Source organism: Macaca nemestrina, chromosome 20 (genome assembly GCF_043159975.1).
Source record: "Macaca nemestrina isolate mMacNem1 chromosome 20, mMacNem.hap1, whole genome shotgun sequence".
Classification (NCBI taxonomy): domain Eukaryota; kingdom Metazoa; phylum Chordata; class Mammalia; order Primates; family Cercopithecidae; genus Macaca; species Macaca nemestrina.
Genome location: NC_092144.1, coordinates 67418978 through 67432430, shown reverse-complemented (window position 1 = coordinate 67432430; position 13453 = coordinate 67418978). Strand labels below are relative to the sequence as shown.

At 47.0% G+C, this 13453-nt stretch overlaps 1 protein-coding gene across 2 annotated transcripts; it reads right to left on the bottom strand.

The window, feature by feature from the left end:
• Window positions 1–3361: 3361 nt before the first annotated feature.
• On the bottom strand, window positions 3362–13273 carry LOC105488100 (zinc finger protein 543). 2 transcript variants are annotated; one of them, XM_071088084.1, is made up of 4 exons: window positions 12782–13273; window positions 9530–9656; window positions 6631–6726; window positions 3362–5240 (listed from the first exon to the last, which is right to left on the bottom strand). In XM_071088084.1, exons 1-4 carry the CDS (start codon window positions 12797–12799, stop codon window positions 3679–3681), a joined length of 1803 nt encoding a protein of 600 aa, XP_070944185.1. In that variant the 5' UTR covers window positions 12800–13273; the 3' UTR covers window positions 3362–3678. The 2 variants fall into 2 exon arrangements, with proteins under 2 accessions (XP_070944185.1, XP_070944186.1); XM_071088085.1 differs by lacking the exon at window positions 12782–13273 and adding an exon at window positions 11524–11723.
• Window positions 13274–13453: the final 180 nt, after the last annotated feature.

Genomic DNA, 13453 nt, shown 5'->3' with positions numbered 1-13453 from the left:
AGTGAGACTCCGTCTCAAAAAAACAAAAAATAAAAATAAAACTCAATACAACATATAATGGCCCCCTAAGAAACTGTCTAGATTTTTAAAATATGTCCATAATCTATAAGCTGAAAATTACAAAACGCTTATGAAATAAATCAAGGACCTCAATAAACAGAGGAACGTACCATATTCATGAACTGCAAGACTCAACAAGATGTCAATTCCCACCAAAATGATCTTTAGATTTAAGGTAATTTATATCAAAATCCCAGCAACATATTTCGTAGAGACAAACATGCAATATATATGCAAAGCCAAAGGAAAAAACTGATATGAAAGCCAAATCAATTTTTATTTTTTATTTTTATTATTTATTTTTTGAGACAGAGTCTCGCTCTGTCACCCAGGCTGGAGCACAGTGGCACCATCTCGGCTCAATGCAACCTCCGCCTCCCGGGTTCAAACAATTCTTCTGCCTCAGCCTCCCAAGCAGCTGGGATTACAGGCACCTGCCACCTTGCCTGGCTAGGTTTTGTATTTTTTTTAAGAGATGAGGTTTCACCATGTTGGCCAGGCTGGTCTTGAACTTATGACCTCACGTGATCTGCCCACCTCGGCCTCCGAAAGTGTTGGGATTACAGGCATGAGTCACCGCGCCCGGCCCCAAATCGATTTTTAAAAAGAACAAAGAGTGAGGAATAAGTTTATCCTATTTTAAAATTTACTAGCTAGCAACAGTAATCAAAATAGAGTGGTACTGGCATAGGTTTAGGCTCAAAGACTAGTGGCATAACATAGAGAACCCAGAAATAGACCAACATGAATATACTTAAATTTTGCTACGGTGTAAAAGCAATTCAATAGAGGCAGAATAGTCTTTTCAACAAATGGAGCTTAAAAAAATTCATGGGCAACAACAAAAGACACTCAACTACGGTTCATACTGTAATACAAACATTAACATGGATCAGATTCAAATGTAGAAGATAAGATTTGTAAGAGGAAATACGATAGAAAATATTAAGGACCTAAAACCTGGTGAGGAGTTCTTAGACATGACATAAAAAGGACAAGGAGGGCCGGGCGCAGTGGCCCACGCCTATAATCCCAACACTTTGGAAGGCTGAGGCAGGCAGATCACAAGGTCAAGAGATGGAGACCATCCTGGCCAACATGGTGAAATCCCATCTCTACTAAAAATACAAAAATTAGCTGGGTGTGGTGGCACGCACCTGTAGTCCCAGCTACTTGGGAGGCTGAGGCAGGAGAATCACTTGAACCCGGAAGGCAAAGGCTGCAGCGAGCTGAGATCTCGCCACTGCACTCCAGCCTGGGCAACAGAGCGAGACTCCATCTCAATTAAAAAAAAAAAAAGGACCGGCCGGGCGTGGTGGCTCACGCCTGTAATCCCAGCACTTTGGGAGGCCGAGGCGGGCGGATCACAAGGTCAGGAGATCGAGACCACGGTGAAACCCCGTCTCTACTAAAAATACAAAAAATTAGCCGGGCGCGGTTGCGGCGCCTGTAGTCCCAGCTACTCGGAGGCTGAGGCAGGAGAATGGCGTGAACTCGGGAGGCGGAGCTTGCAGTGAGCCGAGATCGCGCCACTGCCCTCCAGCCAGGGGGACAGAGCGAGACTCTGTCTCAAAAAGAAAAAAAAAAAAAAAAAGGACCAAGAGATGTCTTCAAAATAATGACATGAATTAATGCAATACAAAATGGCTTTGCCTACAATAGAAAACTATGCATGTGGTCATTAAAGGGCTCTGAGGGCTGCGCGCAGTGGCTCACACCTGTAATCCCAGCACTTTGGGAGGCCGAGGCAGGCGATTACCTGTCAGGAGTTTGAGACCAGCTTGACCAAAATGGAGAAACCCCATCTCTACTAAAAATAAAAAATTAGCCGGGCGTGGTGGCACATGCCTGTAATCCCAGCTACTCGGGGAAGCTGAGGCAGGAGAATTGCTTGAACCCAGGAGGCAGAGGTTGCAGTGAGCCAAGATTGTGCCATTGCACTCCAGCCTGAGTAACAAGAGCAAAACTCTGTCTCAAAAAAAAAAAGAAAAGGCTCTGAAGAGGGAAGTCCCACTAGGACACCCCTCTCTCTCATAGCAGAGAGCTAGTCTCCTTTTTTTGAGATGGAGTCTCGCTCTGTCCCCTAGGCTGGAGTGAGTGGCACGATCTCGGCTCACTGCAAGCTCTGCCTCCCAGGTTCAAGCCGTTCTCCTGCCTCAGCCTCCCATGTAGCTGGCCCCACCACCGCGCCCGGCTAATTTTTTGTATTTTTAGTAGAGACGGGGTTTCACCGAGTTAGCCAGGATGATCTCGATCTCCTGACCTCGTGATCCGCCTGCCTCGGCCTCCCAAAGTGCTGGGATTACAGGCGTGAGCCACCACGCCCAGCCTCCTTTCTCTTTCTTTTGCCTATTAAACTTCTGCTCCTAAACCAAGTAAGTAAATAAATAAATAAGGCTTTGAGGAGTTCAAAGTGAATACATGATTATTTTTACTACTGTACAATATATATTTTTAATATGAGGTAATACTATCACGTGGCTCAAAATCTAGTCTTAAAAATGTTATCAAAAAGGAATTCCAAAATGCTCTAAATGTGTATCATTTTAATCAAGCCTAAGTCCATGGTGACAACTGTGAAAGTCACACTTACCTACATATATGCATGCTGGCTTACGTGTTAAAATTCCAGTTAAAGAGAATTTTCACACACTGTTTAAAAAGATTAAAAATGACATTCCTTCTATGTGTTTGTTTTTCTGAGTTTATCACGATCTTTTAAATGAATTCAGCTACATACTGTATTTTTTGGGGGCCTTAATCTGACCTTTAGAAAAGTGAGGTGGATCTAACTCTCTCAAAGGAGAGGTAAAGAAGCTGAGAAACCACAATCATAGGAAAAAAATTAAGATGCCCGCCCAGGATTACTCTGTGCATGAACAATTACACTATCATCCCTATCCCAGGAAAACTAAAAAAAAAAAAAAAAAGTAAACCCACATCAAGAAAAAGTATGTGTATTGGGTAAAGACATCCAGTGAAAGTTTTTTTAAACAAGCATCTGAAGTGGACAATGTGTCCAAACATACATACATCCTTATCTCCTTATAAAAGTGTTTCATAACTCAAGCCTCCATATTTTTTATAAAGATGTATGCTCCTACACCTCAAGAGTGGAGAATGTTGCAGGACTAAGGAAGCTTTCACCAAATGTTTTCAAACCCTCATTCGTCTTAACTGTTCAGACACTGGGCAGCAGTGAATGTACAAAGAGGAAAAATAAAGGGGATGAGATTTTTTGTTTCTGAAACATTTCCCTCTCCCAAATAAAATAAAAAAGGGATGACAAATTGCCATAGGCTTGTAAGACAAGTCTAAAAGAAGCTGTGTTTTATTCCTCTTCCCTATATCTCCTTCTCCTTTGTTTAAATATCCCTGAGATAATATGTCACTGTAAACTAAGAAGAAAGATGTGGCTGAAGGTTTTCCTAAGTGCATAGTAACCACTGGGTCTCTCTCATGGGTGAATTCTCAGATGGAGAATAAGACTCCAGGCTGCTTCAATTTCTAACATGATTGTTCAGATGACAAATGATAATCTATGACAGGTTTTCTCAAAGACAGGATGCTTATGAAGTTTCTCTTCAGTATGAATGGCCAGATGGTAAGATGTTCCTTTCACCACAGATTTTCTTCAGTGGTGATATTCAAAAACTCTTTCCCTAATAAAAGTCTGTGGATGTTGACTGAAGTCTGTGCAGTCATAAAAGGTCTTCCCACATCTGTCACCATGGTAGGGTTTCTCCCAGTATGAATCCGCTGATGATGTGTGAGGGAGGAGCTGCGATTAAAAGCCTTTCCACACTCACGGCATTCATACGGCTTCTCTCCAGTGTGAATGATGGCGTGTCGAATAAGGTTTGCGCTCCGGCAAAAGGCCTTCCCACACTGGATGCATTCATAGGGTTTCTCTCCAGTGTGAATCTGTTGGTGCCTCGTAAGGTGTGAGCTGCGGTTGAAGGCTTTCCCACACTCCACGCACTCATAGGGTTTCTCTCCAGTGTGGATGCTGAAGTGTCGAATGAGGTCTGCCCTATCACTAAAAGCTTTTCCACATTCTTTGCATTCATAGGGTTTTTCTCCAGTGTGAGTCCTTTTATGCAAGACAAAAGTGGAGTAGTGGGTGAAGGCCTTTCCGCATTCACTGCATTCATAAGGCTTCTCCCCAGTGTGAATCCGCTGGTGCTGCTTGAGGTGTGACCTGCGGTTGAAGGCCTTCCCACACTCCATGCACTTATAGGGCTTCTCCCCGGTGTGGATGATGTGGTGCTGAATGAGGTCTGCACTCTCACAAAAGGCTTTTCCACACTCGTTGCATTCGAAGGGTTTCACTCCAGTGTGAATCTGCTGGTGCCACGTGAGGTATGACCGGCGGTTGAAGGCCTTCCCACACTCAATGCACTCATAGGGCTTCTCTCCCGTGTGGATGATGTAGTGTCGAATGAAACCTGGCCTATCTCGAAAGGCTTTGCCACACTCTTTGCACACAAAGGGTTTTTCTCCAGTGTGGCTCCTGTTATGCAAGACGAAAGTGGAGCGGTGGGTGAAGGCCTTTCCGCATTCACTGCACTTGTAAGGCTTCTCTCCGGTGTGAATCCGCTGGTGCCGTGTGAGGTGTGACCTGCGGTTAAAAGCCTTTCCACACTCCATGCACTTATAGGGCTTCTCCCCGGTGTGGATGATGTGGTGCTGAAGAAGATGAGTGCTCTTGCTAAAGGTTTTCCCACACTCTGTGCATTCATAGGGCTTCACTCGAGAGTGAATCCGTTCATGCTGAACAAGGAGGGAATTCTTTTTAAACACTTTCCCGCATTCCTCACATTTATAGGAATTTTTCTCTTCACGAATCAAGGAATCTGTAACTGGTCCATGTGAATCACATTCATAGAGATCATCTTCTGTTGAAACTTGTTTTTGTGTAATCCTTGTACATATACCATCATCTGACCCCAAACCATCATGTTCAGAACTCATTTTCTCCAGGAGCTTCTCCCCCTGGGAGTCTATCCCTACTTTCGAGTGGACTTCTTGCATTTCAGATGGCCCACCTTGATCCTTGGTTTGCCCTAACTGGGAGTCCTTTGAGACTCCCTGTGTCAGTCGTTCCCGGAGTAAGACTTCCTCAGGCAAGGCCAGGTGAAAAAAGCTAGGCTCTGTGGTCTTGGGTTTTGTGTTGTCACCTGGAAGGAATACAATACACAAAAAGGCTTATTAGAGATGGCATTATAGAAGAAACAAAGGCCAGGGACAGTGGCTCATGCCTGTAATCCCAGCACTTTGGGAGGCCAAGGCAGGCAGATCACCTGAGGTCAGGAGTTCGAGACCAGCCTGGCCAACATGGTGAAACCTGTCTGTACTAAAACTACAAAAATTAGCTGGGCATGGTGGCGCACGCCTGTAATCCCAGCTACTCAGGAGGCTAAGGCAGGAGAATCACTTGAACCCAGAAGGCAGAGGTTGCAGTCAGCCGAGATTGTGCCACTACACTTCAACTTGGGCAACAGAGCAAGACTCCATCTCAAAAAAAAGAAGAAGAAGAAGAAACAAGATCAGCATTTCAGTGAGAACAAGAAGATGAAACAGTACCCTCAGCCTCCCAAAGTGCTGGGATTACAGGCATAAGTCGCCATGCCCAGCCTAGAGTAGATCTTGGATGAGAAAATAATGCTGGGCACGATGGCTCATGCCTGTAATCCCAGCACTTGGGGAGGCTGAGGCGGGTGGATCACCTAAGGTCAGGAGTTTGAGAACAGCCTGACCAAAATGGAGAAACCCCATCTCTACTGAAAATACAAAATTAGCCAGGTGTGGTGGCACATGCCTGTAATCCCAGCTACTCGGGAGGCTGAGGTAGGAGAATCACTTGAACTCGGGAGACAGAGGTTGTAGCGAGCCGAGATCGTGCCATTGTACTCCTGCCAGGGCAACAGTGAGAGACTCCGTCTCAGAGGAAAAAAAAAATTGGGCCAAAAATAGGGTCTGCCTTACAGGACTATAGTGAAGATGAAGTGAAACACTACATATACTACGTTCGGCAGAAAGCAAGGCACTGAGTAAAAAATAAATACATGTTAGCCATAATTTTTTATCATGGGTTAGTGAAGTATATACATCTGGGACCTAACTTGGAAGTACTTAAATTTAAGATGTAAGACGCCAGGCTTGGTGGCTCAGCATTTTCGAAGGCTGAGGCAGAAGGAGAGCTTGAGCCCAGGTGTTTGAGACCCGCCTCAGCAACATAACAAGACCATCGCTATAAAAAATTTTAAAAACTCAGCCAGGCACGGTGCACATGCCTGTAGTCTCAGCTACCTGGGAGGCTGAGGTGGGAGAATCCCTTGAGCCCAGGAGGTTGAGGCTTCCGTGAGCTATGATCACACCACTGTACTCCAGCCTGAGTGAGAGAGTGAGACCCTGTCTGAGGAAAAAAAAAAAAAAAAAAAAGAGGCTCCATGGATCCCAAGCACCCAGAGAGACCACAATAAGACTGCCCGCAAAATTCAGAGGCAGTGTTCACTTTTCCATGTGCAAGCTGCCATGATCCCCACCTTCCCAGCTGCTGGCTCCTACCTGGATAGGAGCTTTGGGAGAGGTCTTTCTTAACAATCCATAGCTCCTCTCTGCGATCCAACTGGTAGATCAGCTCTGGTTCGAACAAAGGACAGCCTGTGCATGGAGAACGAAAGAGGACACAGGGAGTTAGGTTAGAAGAAATAAACCTCTCAATCTGTTCTGGGACTTCAGGATGGGGAAGACCATGAAATGAAACTATTCTCAGCTAAGCAAAGAAAATGTTAAACTGTGACCATAAAACAACTACAAAAACACCATCTGGCTGGGCACAGTGGGTCATGCCTGTAATCCCAGCACTTTGGGAGGCCAAGGCAGGTGGATCACCTGAGGTCAGGAGTTCAAGATCAGCCTGCCCAACATGGTGAAACCCCATCTCTACTAAAAATACAAAAAATTAGCCCCAGCTACTCGGGAGGCTGAACCAGGGAGGCGGAGGTTGCAGTGAGCTGAGATCACACCACTGCACTCCAGCCTGGGGAACAAGAGCGAAACTGCGTCTCAAAAAAAAAAACAAACAAAAACAACAAAAAACCATCCTCATTGGCCCCAGAGACTGTAAGCAGTAGTGCTGGCTGTGTGACAGTATCAATTACTTTTAATCTCCATCCTACAAAAATCTCAACCCTGTTCAGACAAATTTTCTGAAGGGATTTTATAATTAGTCCCCATGGCAGGTAGAAAAGCCCTGGTCTCCATCATCTTGCAAATGGCAACCCTGATCATCTGTACTCTGAGGTAGGCAGGTGACCTATACCAGCCACTCCAAGGAGAGAGAAAGCCTTCATTCCAGGAAGGGCTAAATGAGGGAGGCTGCCACTCCTGCTCCCATGCAGCATCCCGGGAATTCTGTGAGGGAACCTGCCTAAAAACCTTACCAAGAGGAGAGAGCAAAGAGGCTGAGCACAGCGGCTCACGCTTGTAATCTCAACACTTTGGGAGTCTGAGACCAGCCTGGGCAACATGGTGAAACCCCATCTCTACTAAAAATGCAAAAATTAGCCACACCTGGTGTCATGCACCTGTGGTCCCAGCTACTTAGGAGACTGAGGTGGGAGGATCACTTGAGCCCAGAAGGCCGAGGTTACAATGAGCTGAGATCACATCACTGCACTCCAGCCTGGATTACAGAGTGAGACCCTGTCTCCAAAAAATAAAAAAGAAAGTGGGAGCAAAGAAAAACAACTGGCTTGACACCCACCAACCCAGGAGCCAGCCTTACCACTAAGCTTATTCGGTGAGATAATATATTTCCTTCAGGGTTAAGACTGTATGAGCTGATCTGCACATATAGCCCAAAACTTTTCAAAATATAAGGGGGTAAAATACATAAGTACTCTATAGAGAAGTTAATGGCAAGGCAGTAGGACCCACAAAAACACAAGGTGGGATTCATCAGTCATCTCTAAGCAAATGTTCACTCATTTTTGCTATGTGCCTGGCACTGGGTTCAATGACAGTGCAGTGGAAAAGGTGAATCAGACCTTCCTTCAGCTTTGTCAGGATCATGCTTACCACCACCTCAGGGCCTTTGCACACGCCGGCCTGCCTACCTGGAATACTACTTGCTCCTCTCTCTTGTTCCTTCTAATTAACTCACTCTTTGGGTCTCAGCTCAAATGTCACTTCTTGGAGAGACTTTCCTGCTGTGGCTCTCGAATCCAAGTCCTTAATCAATATGCCACCCTGCCACAGAACTTTACTCCTAATAGTAAGTCAATAACTGATATACAATGTAACTATAACCTAGCGAATATGCCAAGCAATTTAAATGCATTGTATTTTATAAACACTGAATTAAATTTAGGCATTAGTTTAGAAAAGAAATAACATATTTGAGATAATGAATCTCCATTCAGGAGAAAGGTAAGTTTCTTCACTGATCTAAGGCTTTTTTTTACATTCTAAGCAAAGCACTACATTGCTACTCCTATGGGCCCGGCATGAAAAATTCAATTTTAGGATTTCTTCACAGGATGCACATTAAGAATGTACTGCAATCAGGACCACATTATACATGAAGAAATCGAGGCTCAGGCAGAGAAAGTGATTGCCAAAATCTGGGAAATGGCAAATGGCCAAGCTAAAATGGACACCTGAGTCGAGTCATCAAAAGCATCTGGCCAATTTAACCACAGAACTATACAAAGTTGTTCCAAAAAATGCTGAGTCCAAGTGTGATCCTGCTGATTATGAGGACAATGATTTAGAGAGCAGTAACAACAGTGACAGCAACAGGGGTCACAATTGCTAACCTGCACCCACCCACCTACCACAACACACTGTACTGAACCATTTGCCCTCACACTAGCCCTGTGAAATAAACACTATATTGCCCCCCCCCTTTTTTTTTTTTTCAGATGGAGTCTCTCTCACACTGTCGCCTGGGCTAGAGTGCAGCGACGCACTTGGCTCACTGCAAGCTCCGCCTCCCGGGTTCAAGGTATTCTCCTGCCTCAGCCTGCCGAGTAGCTAGGATTACAGGCACCCGCCACCATACCCGGCTAATTTTTTGTATTTTTAGTAGAGATGGGGTTTCATCATGTTGCCCAGGCTTGTCTCAAACTCCTGACCTCCTGATTTGTCTGCCGTGGCCTCCCAAAGTGCTGGGATTACAGGAGTGAGTCACCGTGCCTGGCCTGGCCCTTTTTATTCATGAGAAAAATTGAGGCACAGAGATTCCTTAACTTGCCCAGGAATACAGGGATCATAAGCAGTGGAGATGGGAGTGGACTCCTGGACACCAGACCCTGGTCTCCCAAGTGCTACACTCAGAGCAAATGCTGAACACCCCTGTGTGGTGCCAGAAGCCTCAGAACAAGCAGGCTGTGGAGGAGAGAGGGGAACATGAGTAAGAGAACTCAATCCTAAGTGAGGACTGGACCAGAAGGGGCCTTACCCAGAGACACGAGAAGCCCATAGGTCTCCAGCATCACCTCCTGATACAAGGTTCTCTGGGCTGCATCCAACTGTCCCCACTCCTCCTGGGTGAATGTCACAGCCACATCCTCAAAGGTCACAGACACCTGGAAAATTAAACAGAGATAGTAGTGTTTCCCTTGGAACTGTGGAATACAATTAGAACTTGTCACTCCAGCACTGCAAAAGATGCACAGTGACGCAAGAATCCAATCACCAAGCATCTCCAGAGGGCCATGATCTGTGCCAGGCATAAGGGGAATGTGGACACTGCCTTGGATAAATTACAGCAGTGTCGGCCAGGCGCAGTGGCTCACGCCTGTAATCCCAGCACTTTGGGAGGCTGAGACGGGCAGATCACGAGGTCAGGAGATCGAGATAATCCTGGCTAACATGGTGAAACCCCGTCTCTACTAAAAATACAAAAAAAATTAGCCAGGCGTAGTGGCGGGCACCTGTAGTCCCAGCTACTCAGGAGGCTGAGGCAGGAGAACGGCGTGAACCCGTAAGGCAGAGCTTGCAGTGAGCCAAGATTGTGCCACTGCACTCCAGCCTGGGTGACAGAGCGAGACTCCGTCTCAAAAAAAAAAAAAAAAAAAAAAAAAAATTACAGCAGTGAAGAGAGAGAAGCTATGCAGGAAGACACTTGACACAGAAATAAGGTTGGGACAATCCTAAGTGGAGTGAGAGGCACAGACAGTCAGTGTGCTGGGACATCAGAGGAATGGGAAAGAATAATAACAAACAATAACACCAGTAGCAGTAACAACAACAGCACCTGAGTCTTACTGATCCTGCCTGTGAGCCTGCCTCACGCTAATGGCTTTACATGCCATGGTCAAGTGACTAAAAGTCCCCAGCTCAGGAGCCAGACTCCTGAGGTTTAAAACCAAATTCCTGAAATCAACACAAGCCTGCTAAGTGACCTTGGAAATCTCATTTCATTTATCTGAGCTTTGATGTCCAGGTCAATACAGCAGGGTTTTCCACTTCACCAAGAATAGTCAAAAGAGCTGAAGAAAAGTTGTAAAGGAAACATTGAGGCAAAGGGCCACAGCCCCTGAGTTCACCATCATCATCTCCACGTCACACTCAAGAGACTTGAGGTCCAGGACCTCTACTAGTCTACCCAAAGTCACATGTCTTATCAGAAGAGACAGAATTTGAACCCAGGGCCCTATGGTCTATATTCTCATCATGCAACCTGACATTCCTTCATTAGCAAAGTTAATGCACAGTTAATGAGGATGGGAAACACTGAAATACATCCATTTGAGCCACCCTGAAAATATTTTCAGGTTTTTTTTTTTTTTTTTTTTTTTTTTTGAGACAGGGTCTATTTTGCCCAGGCTGGGTTTGAACTCATGATCCTCCTGCCTTAGCCTCCCAAGCTGGAACTACAGACACATGCCACTGTGCTGGCGTTAGCCACTTGAAAATATTTTCATGGACATGGGCAGAGCAGCATAGTCATAATCACCTACCTCACAGAAGAGTCACCTGAGGTGGTGGCACCTGCCTCAAAGGTGGCAGGGCCTGGACCTGCATCTGCTTCCTTGGAGACTACTTCTGGGCCTCACAGATGCCCATTCTCATAGGAAGAATCCACAACAAGCTATCACTACCTTTTCCTGTTTGAGTCCTACCAGCAAGTATCCCTGAGGTCAGGTTACTTCAGGAGCAAGGAACAAGAGTCAGGTTGTAGCCATGAGAACATGGGCCCCTGACTGGCTATGATGTCTGTCCTGGCTAAGGAGGAAGGCACATTTAGCAAAAGACCACAAAATCTTGTGTCCCAAGAGTATAGGAGAAAACCACTCAGGAAACCACTGCGGAAGCCACACGGGTCCCCTGCGGACTCCTTAAACCACCAATATACCATTTTTTTTCTTTTTAAGTCCACACAGTTCCACCAGTATGAAATGCCATGACTCCCATTACCCAAGACCACCTGCTAGAAGGAGGCCTGCTCACCTTGCAGAGTTTACTTTAGGTATCATCCCAGGCCTCCCTAACCATTGCGGGCAAAGAAGAGGGTAAAAACACAGGCTGTGACGGTAGACATACCAGTTGTTAGTTTCTGATACTTAAGAGCTACAGTGATGTAAGGCAGGTAATTGAACCTATGTGAGCCTCAAGCTGCTCTTGTGTAAAACAGTGATGACAAGAGAACCTAAATCTTTTTTTTTTTTTTTTTTTTTGAGACGGAGTCTCGCTCTGCCGCCCAGGCTGGAGTGCAGTGGCCGGATCTCAGCTCACTGCAAGCTCCGCCTCCCGGGTTCACGCCATTCTCCTGCCTCAGCCTCCCGAGTAGCTGGGACTACAGGCGCCCACCACCGCGCCCGGCTAGATTTTTGTATTTTTTAGTAGAGACGGGGTTTCACCGTGTTAGCCAGGATGGTCTCGATCTCCTGACCTCGTGATCCGCCCGCCTCGGCCTCCCAAAGTGCTGGGATTACAGGCTTGAGCCACCGCGCCCGGCCAAGAGAACCTAATTCTAAGGAGTTCAGGATTAAATGAGCTGAGGGTTAAATAATGCCTGCCAATTAGCCTTGATGATTGGACTCTTGATGATCAGCTGTCACTTTTTGCAATTATTTCTTTTCTCTTTGTTCACATAATATCCTAGACAAACTCAAACAGCAAGCTTTTTAAATATCGTCAGATTCCCTATACAAAAATGCCAGACTCTGGGCAAGTGTGTAACGCGCCACTTCAACCGGAATTGCCAAAAAAGGCACCTCCAAATAGGTGACATTGGGACAGAGGCCAGAAGGATGTGAGAGGGAGGCCCTGCGAAGTTATAGGGGCAGTGTTCGAGGTAAAGGGAAGTGCAAAGAGAAAGGCTGGAAAATGGAAGAGGACTGCACGGTCAGGTTGGTGACTCTGAACAGCAAAGGACCAGGGAAAAATGGAGAGACAAGGTCAGGGGTGGTTGGCCAGGTGGATGAGGTAGGGGCTGGCAGGCAGCAGAGGAGGCTGGATTTAGGGGAAGTGTGATTAGAGCCTTGGAAGGAAGCATCATCATTCATCCTTCTACCAAGGACTGAGCACCTGTCGGAGGCCAACACTGTTGCAGGACTGCGGATAAAAGAAGTGACAAGCTACGACCACTTCTCTTAAATAAACGACGGCGACAAAGAAAAATCCTGTGGCTGTCTTGGCTTCCGCCTGCCCAGGAGGCCTCCAGAAGTAGCAGAGCAGCAGCAAGGCCGAAACCTCGTCCACTCACCTGCGCCGAGGCTGCCATCCTGGGACCCTGCAGCCCTAGCGGGGCCCAGGAATGCCGCGGCTCAGTCGACCCCAGCCCTTCTCTGTCCTGGGTGGGGCGACCTCGGCTGACTTTCGCACTCAGAGCCTCAGTTTCCCCAGAGAAAAATGCGCACAAAGCGGGCGCAGCGTTGGGGCTGAGGAGACGGAGGGCGGCTGTGGAGGTCTAGGCCCCGGCGGGAGCCGGCGGAACACCCCGTTAGGGAACAAGTAGGGGGTCAGGCTCCCGCCAAGACGCGGAGAAGGGGCGTAACAGCCTCATTACCCTTCCCTGCTCAGGCCTCTGGACGCGCCCACCCAGCGGTCCAAGCCCCACACTGTTTCAGCGCCAACCCGGCTCACGGAGATGACGTCACGCCAGGAAGCGGAAGTCCCGCCTCCGCCGCCCAGGCCCGCAGAAAATGTCCCTGTCCTGGGCCCAGAGTCTGCGGCGGACGCAAGGGACGACGCCTTCTGAGTAAGGCAGTTTTTTCCTCACATCTACCGGGTGTGGGAACTCACCAAGCACAGCCGACTCCATGTAAGTGTGCACAAAGACCCCTGCGGCGTCTTAGGGCCGCCGCTTTACTGCGAACACAAGTCGGAGGGTCGAAAGGTCCTTTCTAGCCTAGGAAAATTGAGGTCAGGAGGCGGG